At 48.8% G+C, this 27,008-nt stretch overlaps 1 protein-coding gene and 1 non-coding gene across 4 annotated transcripts in view; both read right to left on the bottom strand.

Moving 5' to 3' along the window:
- LOC142560810 (neprilysin-like) overlaps window positions 1-24,426 on the bottom strand; it is a 36,700-nt gene extending 12,274 nt beyond the window's left edge. For 2 of the 3 annotated variants that reach the window (XM_075673174.1, XM_075673176.1), the window contains exons 1-6: window positions 24,342-24,426; window positions 23,202-23,331; window positions 15,327-15,603; window positions 10,358-10,643; window positions 9,020-9,216; window positions 7,587-7,985 (exon numbers count right to left, since the gene is read on the bottom strand). In XM_075673174.1, coding sequence (XP_075529289.1) covers window positions 7,587-7,985; window positions 9,020-9,216; window positions 10,358-10,643; window positions 15,327-15,603; window positions 23,202-23,223 — 1,181 coding nt within the window. In that variant the 5' untranslated portion in view covers window positions 23,224-23,331; window positions 24,342-24,426. The remainder of the gene's footprint in view (window positions 1-7,586; window positions 7,986-9,019; window positions 9,217-10,357; window positions 10,644-15,326; window positions 15,604-23,201; window positions 23,332-24,341) is intronic. The other variant, XM_075673175.1, reaches the window with a different exon arrangement.
- TRNAP-CGG (transfer RNA proline (anticodon CGG)) lies at window positions 5,767-5,841 on the bottom strand. The gene has a single exon. It is a non-coding gene; the product is annotated as a tRNA-Pro (tRNA).
- Window positions 24,427-27,008: the final 2,582 nt, after the last annotated feature.

The following is a 27,008-nucleotide window of genomic DNA, read 5'->3' as shown; positions in this document are numbered from 1 at the left end:
TCGTGGAGTTCATATCTGAAAGGACCGCTCAGCGGCATTCGATAGGGCGCTAATGCTTTCGCATTCACAACTCGTAAGGAGTGCTTAGGTGTGCTCGGAATTTTGCTTTTACTTGAGTAGTTTTTTTTTTGGCCCGCTCCCCCGCTTTCGTGATTCTCGTTGGCGTATGACTTTCACCGTCGATGCAAAGGTCACGTGCTCTAGGGCAGCCGAGTTACCAAGCGCTTTTACCGCTGAACGCCAACTTAAGCAAAATTACACCCTTCGGCCACACAACAATACTCGTCATCTGTCTTGTCCGCATTTCCTTTCTTTAACGCGGCGAGCCCGGTACTTCCCAGTAACGAACGGCATCCGCGTTATCAGCATGACATAGCATTCCCGACAGGAAAGTAGAGGGCGCGGCGTTTTCAAGAAAAGAAACGCATGCAAGGCAGATGACGATTATCTTTGTGTAACAGACATAACTTTGCCTAAGAGTGCACAGATGACGGTTACCCATGTGTGGCAGAGATACACCCCAAAGGGTGTAAATAATCTAGAAGTGTACACCCTTAGCAAAAGTTACGCGCTTTGGGGTGTATCTCAACCACACAACGATAATCGTCATCCACCTTGCTTACTCTTCTTGAAAACGCCGCGCCTGCTACTTTCCTGTCGGGAATGCTATACTCTTCAAAAAATTTACACCCTTTGTTGCTTATCTTGTCCCACAACAATAAACGCCATCTGTCTTGTCCGCATTTCCTTCCTTTAACGCTGCGAGCCCGGTACTTTCCAGTCACGAACGGCATGCGTGTTATCAGTGTGACGCAGCATTCTCGACAGGTAAGTAGCGAGCGCCGAGTTTTCAGGAAAGGAAACGCAAGCAAGGCAGATGACAATTATTGTTGTGTTGCAGATATACACCCCAAAGGGTGTAAACTTTTTTTAGAGTGTGAAGCTATTTGACATGCACGTTGGTGTCACTCGAGAGTTTTGGGGCGTCTGAAGGCTTACATGTTGCGAAGGAACGCTGGGGAAAGACAAACCTCCTCACCTCCCGCTGCCACACCGGAGGGCAGCGCCTATATATACCATATATATATATATATATATATATATATATATATATATATATATATATATATATATATATATGGTATATATATATAACCGCCTATATATACCACAGCTACAGATGGGGGGCTTGGCGGTTCTGTCCTTAACGAAACAACGCAATGAAAGAACAAGCGCTTCCTAAGTATCCTCACTGCAGCAAACGTTTTCCTACAAGCACATTATTCCTTTTGCAAAGAGCTTTCTTGAAACATTAAGCTGTTCGCTTAACATCGTCGATGGCTCCTGCACATTTCTTTATATGCGAAACTTCCACGTAGACGATCACGTGTGTGCGGATTGCGGGGCTCGTTTACTAAGTTATTTTCAGTGTAGGATGCATACTGGCAGCATACGTGCCAATGCAGGAGTCGCCTTTGTTAGGTACAAGGTAAACCCAAACAGCAAATTATTTTTAACAAAGTGTTTGCGTGGACGAAGGTTTAAAACTGAATCATAAGGACATGCATGCACCAAAGGCTCAAAACAACATAACGCAAGTGAGCGCGCCAGTACTGTCGTGCACAACAGCATAATTACAGAAAGACATGTCATGGCATTCTTAAGCGAATGATTTCATTCACTCAACCTTACAATACTACATTAAACAGTGAAAGCTCCAATTCAGTTGCAGTATTATGCCTTGTGATGTTAAGACGCCACTTAGCAGTTTGTCTTACGCAACCACAGTTTTAATACACAACAAAATAAAAAAAAACATTCGGTTACGTATCTTAAAAGTATGATGTTCGTGGCGGGCTTTGTACGTGTATGCAAACTATCTAGTGTTAAATATATTTAAATATCTGCTTGAAATAGCCTCCCATGGAATATCTGAAAAAAAAGTTATATAAGTGCCTGACAACAATGTTGAACGCCATTTCACAATAATCAACCCATCCAAGGAGACCCAAAAGAGAAAAAATAAGTTTAGACGTGTATTAATTCACTTATTGAGACATACAAATGATTTTTACGTGGTTGTGTGGGAAGGGGGGGCCATAAGGCAGCCAAACGCCTGACAATGTGCCAAAAGTCGCGATAACCGCCACAACGTCCCACACTCATCACAAAGGGCTATTACATAAGGGTTATGAAAGGAACACACGTAATTTTACATATATATATAGAAAAGTTACAATATAAGCGTACCATTAGACCGCATTTTACAAACTGCTCGTAGAAATGAAATAACAAAGCCTTCATTGCAACAAAACGGTCATAAACACTTCAAAAGAACAACGAGATAGTGGCACATAAATCAGTGTTCAGCTGGATTAGTAAATCACGCTTCTACTGTACCAAAAATTTCACCATCGCCCTGAGAGGAGCCCAGATGAGCTAAACAAGACGCAAAAATGAAAGACGGCTGGCAACACTGTCTTGAACTTTCCACACGAACTTGCTGTGACGTTGTGAATGTTGCTCATGATCTATAGATTATTTTTTTTATCCGTAAAGGTGGACTACGTCGTATTCTAAAGGAGCGAAAGACGGAGCTTAGCGAGTTTCAGGATCATTTACTGCACCACAGCTAGCACGCCAAATACGAAAAACATGCTTTTAAATCCATGCAGTCACACTGAAGCACCGGCGTTAAGGAATTGGCTAAGCCCGCTTCGTCTGAGCCCGCAAAAAGTCTCCCCGCGCCTCCCGCGCCCCGCTTCGTACTTGCAAGAAGCCAGCACAGTCGACTCCTGGTAGCTTCCTTTGGGACTACAAGATTTAGTCGATTTATCCGAAAGTTCGAATTAACAAACTCATACAATGAAGCAAGTTCAAATGCCTTCTTTTTATTGCTTGAAGTAGCCTGTAATGTCTTTTTTTTCTTCTTGTTCTTTAACTGGGACTCGACCAACCAGCACGAGATGGAGAGCGCCGACATGTTTAGGCGTTGCTTCAGCGTGACACGGCACGAAAACAAGCAGGGATGGATGGCTTCAGGGGTGGAAAAAGCATAGGTCATCTGAACAGAAAGCAAGATCTAAAGAAAAAGAAATAGCTTCACGCCTAGCGGAGCGCTAGCACAGTCTATCGAATCTCTCTTGTTTGCAAGGTGGTGAGCGTTGCGAACATGAAGGGATGCCGGTAGAGGCATGTGGAGGTCGAGTTAACCAACACCACATGCTCTCGAGCGCGAATTAAACGAGTGTTCCTTCCATAGCGACGAAAGGAAATAAGCAATCCTGGTAGCCAGTGGCGTAGCCAGGAATGTTTTTCCAGAAAGCGGATGGGGGCACGCACTTGACCGGTGGGGGTGAGTCCCCCTCACCCCCACCGGTCAAGTGGGGGTGAGGGGGTACGTACCCTCTGAGCATGCCCAGCCTCCCGCTACGCCCCTGCTGGTAGCTGTTTGGTGTCTATGATGAGTAGCTGCTCATGGTTCCCCAAAGGTCCCTCTTCTTTCTCAGACGTCAATCGGACGTCGCATTGAATGGCGTTACGTAGTGCCGCATCAATTCAGTCATACCTCCATGGTGCCTAGAACAGTGGAAGTTAACCATCATCGCACACACCAGGCAACAGCCCCCATTCGTATTAGCGAGCAGTGGTGTGGGTATCACTGAAAAACAAGAAGGGAACTATTGCGACACCATGTCATCACAGGCAACACGACATGATCGTGACTCAGGCATAAAAAAGAAGTGGCATGGTAAGCGATTTAGTGGTCGCCGACGGGTACGTGATGCAATTTTCGGTGACGCTACAGCTCTTCCTCATTTGCTGTGATCTCAACGCTCGCGGAAAAAGTTTCTGTGACAGTAAAGAAAAAACTATACAGTGTTGTACTAGACTGTGGTGTAGTGTGTTCAGGGAGGACTCACGGCTGCCGCACTTGATGTCGAAAGGCACGAGATGGTGCCACCAGAGCCTGGGCTGTCGCATCATGCACCGATTACTACGCGCTAGGGTGCTTTCATACGCCCCGCTTAAGAACCTGCTTTTTAATTGCTAACACGTCAATGCCAACACGTCCCTGCTTCGACGACATTGTCCAAACTATTAACTCTGGCTTCTCGGGTGGAGCCATCGCAATGTTCAAGAACAGAGCTCATTTCTTCAGCAAGCTTTGCATTGCCCAAGCTGACTGCTTCTGCGAGGTTGTAAAATCACAAGCAGTTTACAACGATCAGGAACTGCGTTGATGTGGGGTGATCATTTGACAGACGTGATTATCTGGCAATCCCGAAGAAGCTCTCTAACGGATCCTGGCTGAACCAAGATCCGTTAGAGAACTTCTTGGAAATGCAGAGAGAACAACAGTGGAAATGCACATGGAATTGTGACAATTACGTGTCACACGTGAAATTATGTATCAATGAAAACCTATTCCTTCGTACGCAGATATCATTGAAGCAGACATGAACAATATGTGAAGACTCGCTACTTCACTTCTAAAAGTAACAGGATCAACAATCTATTGGATATAGCAAAATTAATTAAAATTATTATTTACTTCATTACCCAGTTATTTCGTAAAATGAGTTATACAAACCAACAATGCTATTATCTCAAGTAATTATATATTTATATAATGATCATAAGTTTTAGGTACTCTTATTATGTCAAAGTTTAAAATTTAGAAATAGTACAATCATTAAGTAATTAATAAAACGTATTCAGCTCCTTATATCGCAGTGACGTCCGCTGTGTATAATTCAAACTCGAATATCTCAGGGAAAATCAAGCATTCATTTTAAACACTGCGTCATTGGAACTACATAACCTACAGAGTGAGTGAGTGAGTGAGTGAGTGAGTGAGTGAGTGAGTGAGTAAAGACTTTATTGGAAAACAAGGTATTGACGGGTGACCTTGTTGTTAGGCAGGCACGAGCCCCTGGGCCCGGGAGGCTTCTTCAACTCTCTTGATGACCTCGGCCTGCAGGTCAGGGTCGGAGCTGAGCAACATAGCCTCCCACTGCTCAGTATTACTTCTTACTTCGTGATTCGTGTGATTTCCCGCTGGGCACGACCACATAATGTGGAACAGAACAGCTTTTTTTCTTACAACGGTTACATGAATTAGGGTATTGGTCCGAGCAGCAGTAGTAATAGCCTAGGAGGTTGGGGTAGGCATTTTCCTGAAGTCTCCTCCAAGCTACTTCTTGTCGCTTGTTAAGCGATTTGTGTGCTGCCGCGGGTACACTGCCCTGGCTAACCTGTAGCGCTGAGTTATTTCCTGGTAACTGACCATGCGATTCCTCCCTGCTCCTAGCGTGAGCCGTCCGAGTGCTCGGTTGGCGAGTCCTCGAGCGGCGGTGTGAACGGCTTCGTTTCCGGGTGGGGAGGAGTGCGCTGGTGCGCAAATGATCTGGATTGGTTGTGAGTGTTGGTTGGTGTCTAGTATGTGTTTTACGGGAGCCGAGACCCGAATTTTGCAAGATTGGGTATTGCTGCTCTGGAATCGCTAATAATGTAATAACAATGTGTGGAGGCTATTGCCAGAGCGATAGCCGCCTCTTCCGCTGTTTCAGTGCTTCTGGTTCGGATTGAAGCACCAGCGCGCATTTGGCCGGACGAGTCCACTACTGCGAGGGACATACAGTTGCGTTCTATGTATTCTGCTGAATAAATGGAAAAAGAGACATCCACCCGTTCGTAGCAATTTCTACAAAGGAAACCCATACGGGTTCCTCGAAAGAAAAGCCTCATAGTTGAAGAAAAATTCGTCCTGGTCCGGGACTCGAACCCGGGACGACCGCTTTTCCGGGGCAGCCGCTCTACCATCTGAGCTAACCAGGCGGCTAGCAGATGGCAGAGCGAAGTCGAATTTGTCGACAACACGAAGCAAAGGCAAGTGTATGACGTAGTAGTTGTGCGGAAACCCGCAAGGTGGAGAGAATTATTGAATAAAGGGAAAAAAGACATCCACCGGTTCGTAGCAATTGCTAAAAAGGAAACCCATACGGATTCCTCGAAAGAAAAGCCTCATAGTTGAAGAAAAATTCGTCCTGGTCCGGGACTCGAACCCGGGACGACCACTTTTCCGGGGCAGCCGCTCTACCATCTGAGCTAACCAGGCGGCTAGCAGATGGCAGGGCGAAGTCGAATTTACATTGTATTCTGCTGCGTCGACACAGACGGGGTCTTTGAAGTCATGGAATTTCTGATGGAGGGCTTTGAACAAACAGTTCGGCCCTCCTTTCCTTGTGGCGGGGCGCATGTTTTTAGGGAGTGGGTTAATTTTGAGATGACGTGTCTGATGGCGAGAAATGTCTCTACTTTGGTGTTTTGCATCGACTCGTAGTCGATGCCAAGGTTCTAGAAGATAGTTCGCCCGGCGGCATACTGAGCTAGCCTTTCATATTGAGATATGAGGTGCGCTTCCACGAGTTCCTCAAGGGTGTTGTGCACACTTAGGGCTAGCAATTTAGCGTTGGCCATTCTTATAGGTATAGCGCAAGAGCCTGTTTATAGGCCCTCCGGATAATTCCCTCTATTTTCTGTGTTTCACCAGCTTTGAAGCAAAGGTACGGGGTGATGTAGGTGATGCGGCTGAGCACGAAGGCTTGTACCAATCTTATGAGGTTGGCTTCTTCCCTGCCAGAGTGTCGGTTGGCAATTCTCGAGATGAGTCGCATCGTCTCTTGGACGCACGCTTCTAGTTTATGGATGGTTTTGCCGTTGCGCCCGTGGGCTTGCATGAAAAGAACGAGTACACGGATTGTGTTCACCGCCGGAATCGCGCCTCGTCCGGCTTGTACAGTGTTCTCTGGGGGTGGTCCAGTGCCGGATCCGCAAACTACATAAACTACAACAAAAATCACAAACGACACAAACTGCGGCGTACGTGCTTGCGGCGTTCAACCGGCACAACTGCCAACAGCAAGAATGAGCGACGGATCGACGGATGTTGGCGGCGGCACTGCCGTCGCGTGGACTGGCATCCAAGTGCCGGACCTTTCCACCTCGCCGCCTCACGGCAATGCATGGCGCGTGTCGCCCCTGAGCACACTACCCCTCTGTAGTACACTTTAGCTATGCGGAGAAACTTACAGATGGGAGCACTCCTGAAAAGAGTCCCACAGTATAATCAACACTAGCTTAAGCTGTGGAAGAGAAACTGCAGCTTAACGTCAGTTTCAGCTGTTGTGACGTATGTAGTACGTGTTAAAATGCACTGCACATTGCGCCGGCTGAAAAGGACGGCGCTCTCCTAGCGTGACCACTTAGTTGCAACCATCGCGATTCCGACAGCGCGCTGGCTAGAAGCGGGCAGGCACACGAGCGCGGAAGGACGCGCATGCGCAGTACCATGTCTGGAGAGAAGGCGCTTGTTTTGTTAAAGAGAGCAAGAAGGCAGCTTTGCACGCGCTCCCAGATCCCGCATTAATTGGTGTTGCCTGTACGCGTACAACGTGCCGATTTTCTACGAAACTCGGCATCAAGACACTTTCGTGTTAAAATTCTGCTCTATAGGTGGCATTAAAGAGTGCAGCGCGTTACAAACGGCTGCAGGCTGTACTCGCAGCAACTACCGGCCTCACCTGCAGGCAGCAACGCGGACGCTGAATGCCTCGCTGCTCGTGACGTTGTAGATGTCGGCCAGTTTGGGCGAGGAGACCGGCAGCAGCCTCTCGACGAGCAAGTACCGCACGAGGTTCAGCAGCCTGGCGCCGCCCTGCTGCGTCGCGAACGACGCGAAGCCCTTCAGCAGCTCGGGGTTGGTTGTCGCCAACTCGCTCTCATCGTCGAAGTACCCGTCAACCGAGACGGCGTCGTTGCTGACGTTGATCAGGCGCTCGGTCGTCATGAATGCCAGCAGCTCGTTTTGGACGTCGGCGAAGCGCACGTACTGCATGCCGCCGTCCCAGCTTGGAGCGGCGGCTACCTGGGACTCGAGGAGTTTTAGGGAGCCGAGAGCGGCGGACGCCAGGTGGCGGAATCTGTGTAACCAAGCAACAGTGCTGACGGGCGCCGGAGACTACTATAGTAAATAGGTATATAGTCGCTTGCCCAGCACGCCAGCACCCGGGATAAGTAGGAATGACATCAAAGCCTACAGCACAAGGTCAGGTTGAGTACCGTGTCACTCCAGATTGCAGTGACCCGATACACGTTCCTACGTATTTCTCCAGTTAGGGAGTCTCCTTTACCACGCTCTTTTTTCATTACAGTAGAAGTGCATGCACAACTGCAACTTTAAACGTAAAAGTGGTACTTGCGTTTTCGTTAATTCCATCCGTGCAACCGCCGGGAAGAGACCGAACTCACCGCACTCACTGCGCGTGCGCGAGTTTCTTGCTGGTCGCCAAGAGGCGGGTAGTCCTCGCCGCCACGGAGCCGCACTTCATAACTTATCAAATATCGCGAGCGCCGCAGTTGCTGGTCTGGGTCTAAGAAATCTCGGGGCCTTACTTATTACGCTTTATCTTTCTAAATCTCCAAGCAGGGTTTTCGAAGCACAGCCAATCAATACGTCTGCGCACACACGCATAGCCATTGCGAAGTGTTGCGTTTACAACGTGACATGTCGTAGAAAATGATCAATTTGAAAACTTCCAAGCCACAAAGACAGCGCCAAGGCAAATCAATGTCAATGTTCAACCTCACTCCCACGCTTGCTGGACCACCGTACGCGCAGATCTCGTGGACGCTAGCTCGTTCCCTCTATAGCGAGCTACGCAGAAGTACAGCCGCCCTGATTTTTAATAATATAGCGCGAGCGTCGACTGAACTGCTGGTGAGCGCCTTATAACGGCGATAAGCGTGCAACAAGAGCGTGCAACAAGGCGAGTGCAACAAGGCAACAAGGCTCGTGCGCGAACTCTCGCCTTGTTGCACGCTTATCGCCGTTATAAGGCGCTCACCAGCAGTTCAGTCGACGCTCGCGCTATATTATTAAAAATCAGGGCGGCTGTACGTATATGTTTCAGTGGACCCGAATGTGGCGACGTCGATGTCGAGTGGAGGCGCGCACCTGCTAAAGGTGCCGTTGTGCGCTACGGCGCGCAGCGAGTCCTCGACCGAGTCGACGGTGCGGTCGACGGGCGCCGCCGGCATGTGCAGGTCGAACTGCAGCTCGAGCTTGTTGTGCGCCGTCTGCTTCAGGGAGTGCACCAGCACCGCCCGCACCAGCACCGGCAGGTCGAAGCTCAGGGACATCTTCACCACGCCCTGCGGCGGGGTCGCCGAGTGAGCAACGCGCATGCGCGCTGCGAGCAATATGTCTTTCTCGGAGTTCGCGGTCTGAGCAGAAAACGTGCTCGTGCATGCATGGCACGTAAAATGCGGTCCGACTACAAGCAAAAATGAGGTACATCCGAAAGTGTTTTGGAAAACAGCATGCACACACGAACAACAATGAGAGTGTTTACAAAAAAAAAAAAAAAAAAAGAAAAGAAGGAGGTCTGCACGGCTCGTTGGCCTAATTGGATTCGATTGCTGCACTAATTGCGAATGAGATGGACAATTTAAAGTCGTACAAACACTATTCCGCTGTCATGGCACGTTGCAAGGATGACACTTACCGAGTACGAAGGCTGGGGAGCACTTATCCATTTTAGTCACCGTGTTTTACGTATAGAACTTACTTTTTAATGTCTCACAAAAAAAAAAGCTTTATCACATAGCGCTGTACTAAACGTAACCACCTGCTAACGAAAAATAATCACATAAGTAACTTGTTCAGAGTGGTTCAAAGCAAAAAAAGAATGGTCTTTTTGGACTACCAAGTTTTACGAGTAGTTCGATGTCTTTAATAGACTTTTGTTGTTGAACAAGAGCTCCCAAACTCATTAAGACCAGCGGATTTACTTGTGTAGGCAATTTCGGTTCTTTTCGAAATATAGAAGCGCATCATGTCTGAACACCGTATATCCGTAACCAATTAAGTCTTTATATCTAAGCTGACTGGCATGACGTGACAGTAGCATTCATGCTACGTGCATTCTCAAAAGTCTTGCCGCTTGTTTACGCCATGTATTATATATATATATATATATATATATATATATATATATATATATATATATATATATATATATATATATATATATATATATATATATATATATATATATATATATATATATATATATATATGTATGTATGTATGTTTGTTTGTCTCAATTCCACACTGAAGGAGTTTAAGATGCGCTAAATTGATGCTAACGTTGGTCTCGGAATGCTGGATCTGGAGTGGTCGACACTATGGCGACATCACGATACAGCACAAAATTTGACGACGATGTTATAGCAATAAAGGTACACATATGCACGTATCTGACGCCCGATCCCGAGCCCGTCCGGGGCTTACCACGAACACGCTCTCGACGGTGTGCGTGACCGGCCTGGCCCTGAGGAAGAGTCCCAGCTCCCAGAGGAGGTCCCGGATGGCGTGCAGGCCGCCCTCGTCGCCGGCGCGGTACTGGTCGACGCAGACGCGGAACGCGGCCACCGTCGCCTCGCCGGGCGTCTCGGCCGAGGAGCTCGTCTCGAGCCGGTTTAGCACGGAGTCCTGGAACTGGCTCACCCGGGTGGCCAGCACCGCGAGCAGGCTCGAGTGGCGCGGGTACAGGTCTTCGAAGTTGCCGCACACGTGACTGCGAGGTAGCGGGCGAGCGAGACGAGCGAGCGCAATATTGTGCGTTGAAGACGTTCTTTTTTTTTAAGTGCTTCGGTGAACAGTATACGCGATAGAAGCAACGAGACAAGGCGCTTCGTGGGGTTCTCGCTCTTAGCGAGAACCACACGGAGTCAACAGACCATACCTTCAAGGAAAAGCAGAGGAAAAACGAACGATTTTGAAGGGGGTCATTTTTTTTTTACATAACTGGCGAGGGCGCCGTGCAAAAATAACATGCACCAGGAACACGCAGTACACCGGTCGAAGCGCTGACTTGCAAACTGAATTCTATTGCAGCGATACCCGCTCTTCTAAATGCACGGAGCCATATAGTCACATTCACACACAAAATATGCCTCGCCGGAACCTCCCGAAAATCGCGTCTACCCTAGCAGACAACAATTTCACGCGGCCTCCGTCAGCAGCAGTACGCGCGCATAAAATGGTAAACGGCAGAATCACCATCCGTGCCATTCCTTCGCTGCGTTATTCACCAGTTTCTCCTCCGATGCCAGCGCTTGTCACTTCTCCTTCCGGAGCAAGCTGAACTCTCACGCTTGGTCACGTCGGTCTCCTCCACTTATCGCTGCTTTCAGCTGTACCCCGCTCGCGTCGAAAGTGGCCGCTTCTTTATTCAATCCACGTGAAAAGATCAACGCTGGTTGAAAAAAATTACCGACGATTACGTTACTTCCTAATGCGAAATTTGAGCGCAGCAAATAAGCTGTTTCACCTTTTCGATAGATTGAGGCAAAGAAATCGAGCAACACATGTATGCGCTATCACAGAATTTTTTTTTAATTTTTCACACGTATTCCTTTAACAAAGACTCCACTAGGTAAGCTTCTGCTTCGGCGGCACGCACCTCTGGATTCTGACGGCGACGGCGCTGGGCCTCTGCTCTGGCAGCTCGTTTAGCAGCAGCAGCAGCAGCAGCAGACGGAGGACTTCCATCGGTCGTCTCGCTCATGGCTCAGAAAGAACTGGCAGATAATTTCGCAGTGGCGAACGGCAGCGGCAATTTCGGCTCGGGCGGTGCACATATACAGATCCGCCGCCACCGATCTGGCTCTCTGATTGCCACCGCACAGGGCGAACGGCAGCGGCAATTTCGGCTCGGGCGGTGCACATATACAGATCCGCCGCCACCGATCTGGCTCTCTGATTGCCACCGCACAGGGGTTGCATTGGAGGAGGAGCGAAGAAAGGAATTAAGTTCGAGCCGGCGCTTTGACAACCGGAGACTCGCAGGAAGAGGGGGGAGGGGGGCGGCGTGTACACCCAGCGGCAAACGATGGGGGCAGAAGCGCGCGCAGCAAGCGGACAACACGATAAAGGGAGGAGGGAAGAGATAGCAGCGACTGACTGATGCCGCTGACGCCGATAGTGAGTCAACCCCAGCTGCGGAGTTGGTTTCAGGGACAACGCCGCCGATGCCGACACAAACAATATGATACCCTCGCTTCCGCAGCGCTAAGAACCAGGTCTAGCCGTGGGAAGGTGGTCACGTATTCGTCGACGTGCCGGGGCCTACGTGAAATAACCGGCGCGTCGGCAACTGAAGAGCATCCTATCCGCCACACAAGAACAGGGGGGGGGACCCTTTCCTCCTCTTTCTGCATGGCGGCGACGGTGTTCTATGCAGTCACGTTATCTTGACTCTCTAGCGGCGTCAGCGGCATCCAGCGGTATCAGTCGGTCGCTGCTAGCGCTGGGGGGATGAAAGGGGGGCGGAGCTGGTTACGAGGCCGACGAGAACGCCGACGACGACGCGAAACCCAGGAACGGACGCCAAAGAGCTGCGCTCTAAAACGGATGTCTCTCCAGCCAGCCTACAAAACAAGGCGACTCTTTTGTGTCGATGCAACAGCTACTACGGATGCTCGTGGACACACGCAGCCGTGGAACTGCTAAGCGGGCGTGTGTAGAGTGTCACTACAGAAGTCGAAGTTTTCAAAAAAGGAGGGTGCGTGTTAGTCACGGTAAGAGCGGGGGAAGGGAGTGAGGGGCGAAGCCGGAGGTGCAGCTGATTCTTTCAAGTGGTAGTAAGGATGCGGAATAGACAAACAACAGTCGCTCACGTGTAGGCAAGGCGTGCAAATGCCACGGGCTTAATTTTTTCGCGAAAACAGGAAGAGCTATACTATTTTGACAGTTAAGAAACGAGCAAAATTTTCGAGAAAGTTTCACGGAAAGTGCGTTGTATAAAATGACTAGTGTTCGAACTCCCTGCTTTCATTTCCCATGTGCTCTGATTCCTCAATCCGCTCGGTGACTATAGTGCGTTGCGCTGCTTAGCACGAGGCCACGGGTTCGATTCCCAGACACGGCGGCAGCATTCCGAGAGCTTTAGTGCAACTCTCGTGCACCACGTTTGGTGCGTGCAGTCAAAAACACCACGCGATGAACATACGCATAGAGGATTCCACTACGGTGTCCCAGATTATAGTCAACTTCAAGTTCTGGAGGCTACACCCCGCAATTAAGCATAACCTAGCACTTCTCCCACTGCTTTGCACTAGAAGAACAACACAGCTTTGTGCAGATTTATTACACGTAGAGTAGCAGAGAAAAACATAGTGCGAACTATCGGTTCACTTTGCAAACGCATCGCGAAACGGACACACTATACAGAGTGAGAATCATTAAATCACAGCCTTATGGCTTCGAAAGTGCGGAATGTAAATTTAACAGAACGCACACGGGATCAATAATTAAACCCACAGTCGCTGCAGACTCCTGAGGGTGAACATAACCTCCTGCTGACTTGAAATTTATTTCGAAGCATGAAATTATTACATAACCATCCACACTCGCATTCATTTAAAGCATAACCGCAATAATGTCATTACTACGCCCCCGCCCCCCTGCTTCCAAAAAAAAAAGGAACTGAGCTGACGCTAACCATTATTGAACTGGAACATTACTGCATCAAAGCATATTTTGACTTAGATGCATTCAAAGTGTGCTGCAGGCAGAAACAAAAATAAGAAGCTTGACAGAGACGCGCATTGCCTTCGCACAAGCACTTTTTTCATGTCTTGCTCCGTGCCATTGACGCAGCGATAAAGGACTGGCTGTCTGACGTAATAGTTCTGCGGAAACCCACAAAGTGGAGAGAAGTGATTAATTAAGGGAAAATGAGACAGCCACCCAATCGTAGCTATTGCTACAAAAGAAACCCACATGTTTTTTTTTTCTTTTGAGGAACCCGTACGAGTTTCCTTTGTAGCAATTGTTACGATTGGGTGGATGTCTCATTTTTCCTTAAGGGATAGCTGTGCCTTCGCGACGTTTTAACAGTGAAAATAGTTGCTCGAGCTTGTTCCCGATCAGATGGCGTAAATGTAGTTTGACACGAAGCACTTGTAGCCAGCCATCGCCGTAAAGCCCAAGCACGCAGTCCTGTGCGCGCAGAAAATCGCGCTTCGACAGCGCAGCGAAACGGAAGAGGACCGCGTGCTGCACCCCCGGCCGTAGACAATTTTTTACTGTAGGTGGCGCCCGCAACGGGCACCGCAGCGCCCCCGCGTGGCGCTGTGATTGTCTATGAGCCAACTTGCCGAAATCAAAGTACCGCTTCCTTTGCCTACCTTTTCGCGTGGTCGTGTCTCGCTGCGTGAAGCGAGCCGATCCCGGAGGCAGTGGATTTAGTAAACGACCGATCGCACAAGTCGTGTGATCAAAGGTGCCGACTTGGTAAGCTGATCCTGATGACAGCGCACGACATATATCCTGTCAAGGATTTTAACGGGTATTGTAACGCGAGCCAATCCTGGAGGCAGTGCAATTCTTATAACCCCGATAATGCTATCGCATTACAGCCGCTCCGGTGTAGTATGTGGACATTGTTTGCCTCTTTCGGGGTTCGGCGTGTCCGGGTTCCTTCGGGTTTGGCGAGTAGACGCAATTGTGAGTCCACCATGTTGCCTCGCCGCACGCTAAAGCCTTGTTTTGTAACCTGTATACAAAAAGGCCTTGTTCTCTGTGTGTGAAGCGAGGCTCTTCATGTCAGTGACGTTCTAAAAGTGCCGCTGTGCCAGTTCGGAACGATCCTAACTAGAACGCCAATGCATTATTGAGGACAGATGGCTTGAAACTGGTGCTAGTCCTATAGCATTTCTGTCAAGTAGACTTCACTACTTCTTGGCTTCGATTTCGCAATTGCGACGCATGTCGTAAAGTAAATAAGTAAACCATTAATTAGCCAGTGTTTTGAGGTAGTGATATGGACATTGCGATTTGTCGTGAGCCTGTACAAGCAATACATCTGAACAGCTTGATTCGTTCTATATATATGATTCGCGAATAGGTTTAATGGCGCTAGGTTAAAAAAAAACACTGTTCGAACCAAAAATTTTTATTCAGCTCTGCCACAATGGGGGAATCAATGTTGCGCAAAGCATTTTGCAGGCTGCTCGTTATCTAGCACCCAGTTTAGGTGGATCGCGATTACTACGCAGGCACCGCGCGCACGAATCCTGAGGAGATAGCTAAACAATGTTCCTCATAGGAAAAGTACACAGTTGACTCGACTTGCTCAACGCAGTTTGCCGTACAGAACTTGTCTTTTCTTCCCGGTTTTCTTGCTTCGTTCAACAGTTGCGGTACATCCTTCTAATGACCATCGAGACAACCATCACGAGACCTGTCTACTTACCCGAAGAAGTCGGTGCAGGGGTCCACGGCCGGGTCGACCGAGAGCGCCATCTCTGCGGCGTACTGGAAGCAGTGAGGCTCTCGGCACGGAGGCAGGTAATCGCGCAGTATCATGGGAATGGCTAGCGTGAGCGCCGTGGCCGCCAGGGTGAGCGCGGTGCAGAAGCAGGGGAGCTCGGCCAGCCCTTTCAGCATCTCCTGGGGCGGCGTGATCGACGCAGTGCTCTTCTCCAAGCCGGCACCTTCCGCGGGCCGGGGGGCGTCCGATGGGGCGGAGCCTGCGCGCCACATCGGAGCAACGCCACGGGGGCGTTAACGAGGCGATCCCATTAAACGAACTATAAAAAGATTACGCAAGTCGCACGCGCTGTGGGAATCGGTGTAAGCGACGCTTTCGTGAGCCAGCCAGGAAAAAATGACGCGTTACGAGAGCAGAAGTGCTGCAGATTTCACTGACGAACATGTCCCTTGGCTGCCATATGGTGGACGTTGTAGAGAAAGTGGAACATTTATTCAGCATTACAGAAGACGCTGGCGCCGCGCTTGATCAAAGGTGGATTCCTTCGGCTTCACCGACATTTTATCGTATGCGGAAGTAGGGGGACATGCAAAATTGACGGAACACAAGACGAAGAGAGGACGAACACGACGCTGCAGATTTCACGAGTTTACACTCGTTGACTTCACTATTTCTTGGCTTCAATGTCGCACTTGCAATGTTTGTCCTAAAGTAAATAATAAACGGCTAATCAGCTAGTGGGGGACTCCCGGCATATCATCTTATCAGCCGTCAATTTTTCGCTGTCCCCCTGCTTTCGCACCATGAACCAAATAGCCCAAGCCACAACTCCCGCAAGTTCCCTCTTATGGCCTCGCCCAGGGACCCTTAATTGAACATTAGGTCACACATTGCACCCTTTGTGAGTGGAGTAGGCACCCATCCGAAAACTCATTTGGGCATGACCTCCCCCCCCCCTCCCCCTCTCGCCGACGAGGGCCCATCCCTATCAGTACCCCAGCTCGACCACCTCAGTGCTAGGCCATTCTTGGCTCAGCAGCCGGCCGATATGGAAGTTCTCATTGTTCATCTCGCCAAGTGCGAGATTCGTTCCGTAATGCGCTTTTTGCACGCCAAAGGGGCTCCACCCGTGGATATTCATCATCAGTTAACAGAGGTGCATGGCGACAAGTGTATGTCCGTTCAACACGTCCGAAAGTGGTGCAGGCAGTTTAGTGCCGGTCGGAAGGAAGTCCACGATGAAGAACAGAGTGGAAGATCAGTTTCGCAGGCGGTTATAGAGATGGTCCAATGCGAAGTGCTTCAAAACAGGAGCATCACCGTCCGTGAGCTTGTTGCGCAGATTCCTGGGATTTCTTATGGTGCAGTGGAAGGAGCTTTGACTGATATATTGGCGTATCACAAGTGTTGTGCTCGATGGGTAACGCGGCTATTGACATCAGACCTCAAGGAGAAACGCCCCGACTGTGCTTGCCGGTTTCTTCAAAAGTGTCAAGACGATAAGTAAGGATTGTTGGACTACAGTGTTACGGGAGAAACGAAACAATAACTCTCGAAACGAAACAATAATCCAAACAGTGGCGTCACCCGCACCAGTTGCAAATAAGTTCGAACAATCTCCGTGTGCTGGCAAAGTCATGGCCAGTGCTTTTTGGGATCGCAAGGGGATACTGCTGATCGATTTTATGGAACGTGGGACAACAATCAACTCAGGTATTGTGCAATCCTAGGAAAACTCAGGCGAGCTGTCCAGAACCGCCGACGAGAAGGACTGGCAGTCGGTGTAACGCTGCTTCACGACAAAGCCCGACCTCACGCCACCCGTCAAACCCAGGAACTTTCGACAAACTTTGGGTGGACTGTCATGCCCCACCCACCGTACATTCCAGACCGCGCGCCTAATGATTATCACTTGTTCTCCAATTTAAGGGGGTATAGTAGGGTAAATCGACCAAAAAACTGATTTTTTGATTTCATCAGTAAAAATAATACACACTGTGGGGAGCAAAACAGTGCAGCGGCGAGTGCGTAGGAGCGCTCTAAGCTATTTAAGAATGGTGCCAAACACCACACCTCCTGGTATTTAAAAATGACAGACGGGAGGGTTTGTTTACATGTTGTTTTCTATCATTTTTTCAGTGTTTACGTAATTTTTATAATAAATATGGTTAGATGCGTTAAGTATATTCACTTTTTTGCATGTTTTATAAGCTGCGATTGCAAATTTGTCCACCAGGGATGCTTTTATAGCGAATCGAAGCCTACTGGTTGTTTTTTGTTGAGGGCACCTTCCGCACGTATTATTTGACGTGTTATTGCCGGGCATTGTGCCTCATTCTCATTATGGTAAGAACGGCTGGCAAGTGGACGAGGAAGAGGAAGTTTCATGGCCACCAATTTACAAGGAAAGAAATGAACGAGGAGCCGGCGCGCCGAAGTGCTAGTCTTTCAAAAATAGGGGTGAGTGCGCCATGTGACACATTCAGCGTGGAAGAGGATACCGCTTCAGGATTTCGTTTCGGTGACATTGAGATCCTTCGACACTTTCTACGGGAGTCGGCATTATGCAAGAAATGCGGGAAAAGTGAGCTTCAGCTGAACGAACAAATTGATGAGAGAAGTGGACTGGCGTGCACCATGAATGTCTGTTGCGATGAATGCGGTGCGATGAGCTCAATCAAGACATCTAAGCGATGACAAAGATGCTTGTTTGAGGTCAATGACCGGTTTGTTCTTGCGCTACGGACATGTGGAAAAGGGCTGCTGGCTGGCCTTGTGATATGCGCTGTTATGAACACGCCTCCGCCACCTGCGAAATTTGCGTCGTACACGGCGCGCATACTTCATGCAACAGCGGCAGTTGCTTCACGAAGCATCACCCGGGCCGTTGACGAGGTGAAGGCTGACATGCATGACAGTTCCCAACCACAAGAAATCGCTGCTACAGTGGATTGAACCTGGATGAAGAGAGGGCATTCATCCCTGCTCGGTGTCGTCACACTCATTTCAGCTGACACAGGCAAGATGCTAGACTTCCAAGTGGAGACTAAGTTCTGCTATCTGTGTTCTCGAAATCTCCACACTGACAGCAGCCAAGACGAGTGCAAAGCAACACACATTGGAGCGTCTGGAGGTATGGAAGCTGCGGGTGTTGTGAAGATTTTTGCGCGGTCTGTTGAAAAACATGGAGTGATGTACACCAAATATATTGGTGACGGGGACAGCAAGGGACACTTTGCTGTGAAAGAAGCAAAACCACATAGCAAAGACATTGAAAAGCACGAGTGTGTCGGTCATGTGCAAAACCGCATGGAAACCAGGCTTAGAAACCTGAAGATTAGTTTGAAAGGTAAGAAGCTGTCAGATGGACCAGGCCTTCTGAGCAAGTGTCTCCACGGCAGGACTCAAAATGCCGAGTCAATGAATCAGTTGATTTGGTGCTGCTGTCCGAAAACAACATTTGTTCGCACTGACACGTTGAAAGTGGCCACTTGCAATGCTGTGGCGTACTATAATGACGGCAATCAATTCACGAATCGCTGTTTTGGAAACACTTGGCATTACGCCAGGTGTGTTCGGTACAGTCAGTCTGAACCGGCTTGACAAGGGGCGTGTTTAAAATGCTGAGTTCCGAAGCTCATCGGAAATCAAGGAGCATCGAAGAAAAAAGAGAAACATTAAGAAAGGCTTTGAGGAAGACATCGAAAAAGCCAGAAAGTGTGTGTACTCTGCTGGTGCATTTCGAACTGTTTTAGTGAAAGTGCAAACAAAAATGCGTTTTTCTCAAAACCACTTTCTTCAAATTTTTTGGAAGTTGATGTGCCTTTTCCGGACAACTATACCGCCGATTACGCTGAAATTTTCCCAGATTATACTCACATCCCTTGCAAGTAATCTGAACAAAATGTTTGAAATCATCATTCAGTTATATTTTAAAAAAAGATCCATGGTATGAGACATGTAACGGCAATATTTTTTTTCTAGCGACGTGAATGCGAGAAAGCATTTTTTGAAGGTTCCAGTTAAACCCGCTATTATATAGAATTATTGTGCAAAATTTCACAGTCATGCTGTTTTTTGTTTCTGCGAAAAGGTACAATTTATTTTCTATCATAGCTTAAAATTTGGTTCTCAACAACAAAACGGAAATAAAACGGGCTGCAGTGAAAAAGTTACACCAATTAAGGCCAACGCTATTGCTATTGAGCGTGCAGAATTTCACGCTTATATACTGAACAGTTGTTGAGATATAAAGCTAAAACCAAGATGGTTCATGCACCCTACCATACCCCCTTAAAGGAACATTTGAGGGGCCAACGCTTCCGGAGCGACGATGAAGTCAAAGAAAAGTGAAACGCTTCCTCAAGGGTTGGCGGTGGACTTCTACGACATTGCGATGCAGAAATGGGAGCACCAACTACAAGAATGCGTAGAAAAAGATGGCGATTATGTAGAAAAATAGAACAAAGTTTCGTCTTTTCAATCATGTAAGTTTATATGAGAATAAAGAATGTTGTATATTTCTAAAATTGATGGCCACCTCATTTCTGGATCAACCCTCGTGCGCGTGCAAGACGAGGACCCCACCAGTGCCCGATGCAGACTACAAGGTAATTCTGTCGATACGCGTGGGCCTCAACTGCGTCGGGATACACGCTTGCATCCTCTATGACAAATCGTTCTCAAGGGGAGTGGACGGCCCGTCAATAGCCCCGACTTGATCGGGGTCAAACTTACCGATCACACAGTTCTCGTGAGTACACCAAGCAAGCATCGAGCTTAGCTCTACAACAACATCCCGACTCTAAAATTCGACGGAACCACCTCGAAGTTGCCACCCATGTAACTGACCCTGCAACCTCCTGCCGTGGCAGCTTTCGTCTCCCTCTGAAGTATCTCGAAGATGAAATCCTCCTCACCCTCCAAAGGTACAATCCAACCGTGACCATCGGGGATGTGCGTCGGCTGGGCACCACCGAAACCGTCTTGGTGATATGGTGGACACCCAGCATACCTTTTTGCATTAACTACGATGGGTGTGCGCTTCGCTGCCTTCCCTTCCAACAAAAGATGGAGGCCTGCACCCACTGAAGCCAAATCGGACATCGACAGGACGTCTGCCCCCCCATTACCGATACCATCTGCCGAGTGTGGGCTCAAGGACGATCCAATGGACCACGAGTGCGACCCCATTTGTGTCGTGTGCGGTGGGAGTGCAAACAACGCCTCAAGACCAAGACTACTCCTAAATCCCGGACACCTCCCAAGCCCACGCAATATTCCTCATCTCGGGAACCGAGCCTCCATCGGCCGCAAGACCTTGGCCAGCAGCGGATTCGCAGCAAGAGCAAGAAATGGGACCAAACTGGACTCACAAGGAAGTTGCTTGGTCAGCCCTGTCTGCGAGCCCCCCTCCCACTAGTACTCCGCACAACCTACCCCTGGTGAGTTAGGCAAAGGCAGCTTCCTCTAATTGCTCATTTCAGAAAAATAGCTTAGAGAAACTCCTAGCTGAAAAGAGCTCCTCTAAAGGCAGAAATTACCAGGCTAAACTTGAGCTTAGATCCAGGATATACCCTACGACAGCTTCGCAGCACCTCCTACCCAGACTCTCCACTTCCACTAACTCACCTCCTACTTCATCCGAATACTCGACAATCCTCCCCCCTCTTTTATAGATATCTCACCCTCATCTGACCAGCAAAATATAGGCGTGCCTATACCCTACACAATACCAGAGCTCCCAGATGATGGCTGCAAACCCTGATCACTCTATCTTTGTGGTATGGCAATGGAACTGCATGGGGGTCCAGAAAAAAAGCACAAATCTCCAACAATATCTAGCCTCCTACCCCAATACCCCTGCATTTGTTTCACTACAGGAGACCCACGGGCCCATACCGTTCCCAGAGTATAATGCATGCGCACCAAACTAAATCCGCAAATCCACCAGACATCGCTATGCTGGCGAAAAAACACTTGACGGCAACTCATTTCCGGTTCTATGGCATCGACGTGGAACACGACTCTTTAGAAATTATCCTTTCCAAAATTCAAGTGTCAGGTTTACACCTATTGAACGTCTATAGACAGACCTATAGGCAAAATATCATCGCCTCAACACCTTCTTTGCACCCACCATGGCCGGTGAGGAACATCAACCTCTCTTAATAATTGGGGACTTCAACGCAAAAAATCAGATATAGGGCCTCTCTTTATACACAGTCAAGGGTGGGGCCTCATGAGTTCACATTAAGGACCACCGCCTCACTCTACACAGCAATATAAAAATGCCCACGAGATTTGGTAATAGTGTAACTAAAGACACGGTGAGTCAGATACATGGAGTCACATGGATTAATCTCGAAATTAACCCCGGCAGTTTTTACTACGTTGTTCAAACCACCATCCACTTTCGACACAACTTCATCGCTCCCAAGCCCCTGAGCCTTACTACCTGGGGCTTGGGAGTGTATATGCCTCGCTGTATCGCAGCACTTCGGCTTGCCCGGACCCTCCCAACCGTCTCCGGTGCACAAACCCCACACGCGAAAAGTGGAAGCCTGTTCTGTCCAGCTGAAACCCGGGTGACCAACAGCAGCTGGTGGGTCGAGCCGGTCGGGCGGTGGCAGCCGTGGGACTCTTGGACTGAGAGGTTTTCTGACTTGCGCGACGCGGAAGCAAGGGGAAGCCGGATCTTTCGTCTGCTCGCGTCTTTTAGAGCGCAGCTCTTAAGCTGAGACCACACGTACGCTTGCGGACGAGCGCAAGCTCGCGTCCGCACGCCTATCGCCTGCCGCACCTCGCGGGTAATGGCGGTTTGCATACACAAAGACGCGCGACAGCGCGCGCTCACTGGCTCACTCACAGGCGCCTTGGCAAGCGCCGCTTTGTACTTTGTTTTCGACAGTGTTCCAAAATGCTTCAATATCTATAAACATAATTTTTTTGTTTTTTATAGCTCTTAGATCAACGCAAAAAGGTAAGAAGGAGCACTTCACTGCATGATATAAATCTGCTTCCCTGAGAGTTGAATGTTCCGCCCCGTAGCTGCGTAGCCAGGCGCGCCGATGCGAGGCAACCCAAGCGCGCGATAACAGAGAGGAGCTGCTCCCCGAGATCACGCCGCGTTTCGACGCGTACGAGCCATGCCGCATCGTCTGCGCATGCGTGGGCGCGTGAACGCGAGCTTGCGCGCGTCCGCAAGCGTGTGTGTGGTCTGGGCTTTAGGCACCCTTTCTTGTGGCGAGCGTCGGCGTCGGCGTAACCGAGCAAACGAGCACAGCGAAAGATGAAAGTGGACGCGAAGCGCAGCGGAAGATGAAAGATGTGAGGAGGAATGCGGAGAGCAGGTTGCAGCGGAACCATGAGGCTGGGAAGCGGAGGAGCATATGGCGAAAGCGTGAGAAGAAAAACGTAGTGCGGCGACGATGCTACTAGAGGGCGCCAGAGTGGCGCGCGTTGTGTACGAGGTCTGTCGGGGGCTGCTGTTAATCACGCGCACGCGTAACTCACGCACTGCCTCTCGCGGTCTCCCGATTAGCGAGGAAGTCGCACCGCACTTCGATCCATTTGGAACGTGCCGCACGAGACAAATTGTGCACGCTGGCAAACGGATGGTAAACTGAGAACACGTATACAGTTGCGCTCAAATTTCGCTTAAGGAAGTAGCGTAGCCGTCGGTGAATTTTATTTAATTTAATGAATGTTTGATCCCCCTCCTCTCTTCGTCTGGGGCGCGGAATAGTTCGCTGTCTGTTTGAAAAAAAAATTGTACATAGTGTTCCGGAAAAGGACCATGACGATTTCGTCTGAATGTAAAGCCGTTGCAAGTACAAAGAAGCTGCCGAATCGTACCTGGCTCAACAGGGTCTCCCATGACTGCCTCGCCGCTGCTCCTGGAAGAAGACGGTTCTCGTTGCGAACCCCTAGGTCAGTTGATGGTGTCTCAGCGCGTCGATTGAGGCGCCGATTGCTGCAATCTGTACTGGATGCGACGTGCAAATACGTTTTCAATGAATGGGCGCAGATTTAGAGTGAGAGCGTATCGACAACCAGCAAAAATTGAAGGAGCGGACCTGTACGTCTTGGCCTAAAAGTAAAAACCCCTGGCCACTGGCAGAAAAACCCGAGCGCGGCAACATTTTCCCGCCACGGAACGAAAGGGTCTCGGAGATATTAGGGAGGTTTAGGTTAGGGAACGCAAGCTGTGCCTAAGCTTTGGGGGATGCTAACTGCAGGTAGTAGAAAAGAACGCAAAGAGAGCGCCGAAGAGCGCGAAGGCGGGCCTGCAATGGACTTTGCATCTCCCAACGCTTGGTGCGGCTTCAGTCCCCTAATTTAAAACCCTATATCAGGGAGTTTTAGACTTTGCATACTGCGAACAGGAGCGGGTACCCAAAAGCACTTTTGCGTATTGGCTAAGCGGCGCGCCCAGCTTGCACTCTTCTGCACTCCTTTGGGGTATTTTTTTTGTATACCTTTTTGTGTTATTTTGTAATCCTGGCGGTTTGCCTGACCTAATATTGCGAGCGCGAAATCCAAAGCTCCCTGTTAGAAAGTTTCAGCGTATCCGGTGCTACTGTACACGCAAGAGCGTTCGCGTTAATTCGGACACCAGTAGCAACACCTTGATACGTTTAATCTATAATGACAATGCCTTACAGAGACGTTTTCATGTGTCACGTATGTTCTTGTCGAAAAAACGCATTTAAAGAGACACGTGTTCACGAGTAATGCGACTGCCGATAATTTATATTTACTCCAAATACTGGACCTAACTTATACATCTCCATTGGCTTGCCAAGAATACCTTGAAAATGGCTTGCTCTGGTTGTTCGCTCTAGAATTTTACGTCGAGATTTGGAGCTCAAGTTTTGAAGCCGACCTTATTCATCGCACCTATAGTCGTAATAACAGCTTCGATGTTCAAGAGATGCTCGCCTGGCCGCGAGGCTTGGAAAATGTGAAAGGTGGTGATATGACGCAGCGTCTTACCTTTTTCGAGAGGAAGCGTGAGGTTGTTCCAAGCCTTGTAGAACCGCGTCCGGTTGCAAGCTTCGCCGGTAACGTTCACTTCTTCTTTGCACGCGCTGCACGCGCCCACGCGACTTCTAGTGAGCACCAAGAAAGAAGAAGGCGATGATGATGATTCCAAAACATTGTCAAGTGCCATATCTTGAAATATTGTTATTGCTAAGAGATTTATTAGCAACGGACGCAGGCGAATGGGTAGCAGTCACAAGCGTTCTGCCATGGGCAGCAACCACGTACGAGCTCATACCGGTAGCGATGGTGCTGAGGCACAGGCAGGCTACTCTTCTTCGTTACATTATCGTCATCATCATCATCACGTGCCCACAGCGGAGGGTTGGCGAAGCGCCAACTAAGAGCAATCTACATTCAGAGAGGTCGCTAAATGATTAGGCACCGTACTACGTTCGGCCGCAACTACGTTTGGCTATTTCTCTGTGCGACTCAGCGCACTACGTTTTCAGCCAAGCGTAGCCTCAGCCGAACATATAGAATGGTATCTTGTCTTTCTTGTACGGCATGCCTTGTCTGTGCTCTCGTTGGTTCCCGAACGTTTGGAAAAATTGCACCGGCGAAAGGAGAAAACGAATGAACAGAAGACGATGTTACCTTTTTCTTTGCTACTGTTATTGGTCAGTTGTTTCTTGGCTCTTTTACTTTTGGAGACATTTTATTATTGTTCATTTGGGCTGTCTGATAAACACAATAATATACTCTGCTTAAATTCATTTACCTATTTATGCTATTATTTTAATTATCACACCTCATTCACGTATGAAAGCAACATGACTAATGGTCAGTGCTCCGGAATTGATGTTAATATCATAATTACCACATCTAATTCACTTATGAATGCAACCCCACTATCTCACTATAGATCAGTGTCGCCGAATTCACCCAATTATTACTGCGTTCACCTCATATAATTCACTTATGAAAGCAACCTGACTATTTGTGAGTACCTCCAAGTGGGGTAGGTGACACTGCTTTTAAGGGCATCATCATACAAAATCTGGGCGAGCTTTTCTTTCGTGTGATATTGCAAGGCCAACTACTCCTGAAAACATATATGATTGCACATATTTTACAGATTTGGGTTGCCAATTATCCTCGGCGACCCAACTAAATGAAGGCTGGTCCATGCCTCTTGGAGTTGCAGGGCTGGTATTGGTCTGAAGAGTTATTGTCGTCATTTTGTGCTCGTACAAGCGGGTAAATCCGTCTTTGGTTTTGTTTTCACTTGTGAGGATAGAGTGCGATGTTATATAAGCAGCCGTAATAATACAAGGAACCGTGATGGTAAAAAAATGTAACGATACCTAGCCTTGTAAGAGGCCACCTTTAAGTCAGCGGAGGCTTTGGTGTGCCGCGAGAGACTTAAAATGCTCGAAGCGTACCAAATGAATCTGATGTCATGGGTTTTTTGCAGCTTCCTCTCGGGCGTACGTAATTTTTTTTTATCGACTTTAAAGTATAACCTGTATTACACCGTATAGCGAAGAAACCTGGAACTCTCCGGAGCAAGTTTTCGGAACTTTCTGCGCGCAAGAGATGATCCAAATTAGGTGGTGTCCAAATCCATGCCCTAGCGACGGTTGCCTCTAGCTAACAAAAAATCTCGAAGTCTGTGCTGTTTCGGGTTACGTGAGCCAGAAGTCGTTGTGGAGCCGGAAGCACGTCATAAGTGTTACGTTTCAGACGCCACCTATACGAGGAACGCAATATTCGTGACGCCACGATGACGCCTGCTCCCTTCCCCGCATTCTTCATAGGGTGCAAAAAGTCTGTCTTGGGATAATACGAGCTCGGACTATCCTTACACCTTCTTTTATCTCGGCCTGGAGTCGAACACCTGAAGACCCAGTGGACAGCCCGAAACATGCTGTTACAGTTTCTGCAGCGAACAATCGGCACCTGCTGTAGATCTGTCCAGGAACGCGGGCTACTCGGGGTCGGGCCCTAATCCTCGTATTCTCAAACGATCCTCGCCTCAAAGCCCTTCTTCCACTCAATGATGTTGATGACGACGAATTGTAGCTGATTCCTTTGTAACGGGCCCTCTGCTTTAAAGAGCCCTAGCCGGAGAAAATAGTGCATATATGAAGACAAAAAAAAGAAAGAAACGTAGTTAAGTACAGCACCGCCCCTCGACCTATGAAGACGCTACACTTCTCAAGAATGGCCATGGATGATCATGAAGCGCAGTGACCACTTCTGGCAAAAGGTGGCGCTGCTATCTACTTTATTGGGTCTGCCCAGAATGGCTTCAGAATAGGTAGGCGTTTGGACGACAACTTGTTTGTTCTTACTCATTGTATTGAAATATCAAGAGTAGAAAGCAGACCGTTATATGTGTGCTTTTTAGACATTACACGAGCAACACACCAACGTGCTGGGTGTGTTGCAGCAGGCGCTTGGTGTGTTGCGAGACCACGTACCCAAGCACGCGAGGTTTGGACCCTCCCGCGTGTAGCCGTGCGCGGCTTTGACGTGTCTGGGAAAAGGGGGATTCTGGGGGTTGAGCCGATGCTGGGTGTTTGGACCTTCAGGCCCCCCGGCGGAGGCACACACCCCTTTGGCCTCTGCTTCACATAGACGGCACCCCCGGGATGACCCACCCGGGGGAAATCG

This window comes from Dermacentor variabilis, chromosome 10 (genome assembly GCF_050947875.1).
Source record: "Dermacentor variabilis isolate Ectoservices chromosome 10, ASM5094787v1, whole genome shotgun sequence".
Classification (NCBI taxonomy): Eukaryota; Metazoa; Arthropoda; class Arachnida; order Ixodida; family Ixodidae; genus Dermacentor; species Dermacentor variabilis.
This window is presented reverse-complemented; position numbering and strand designations above follow the sequence as displayed.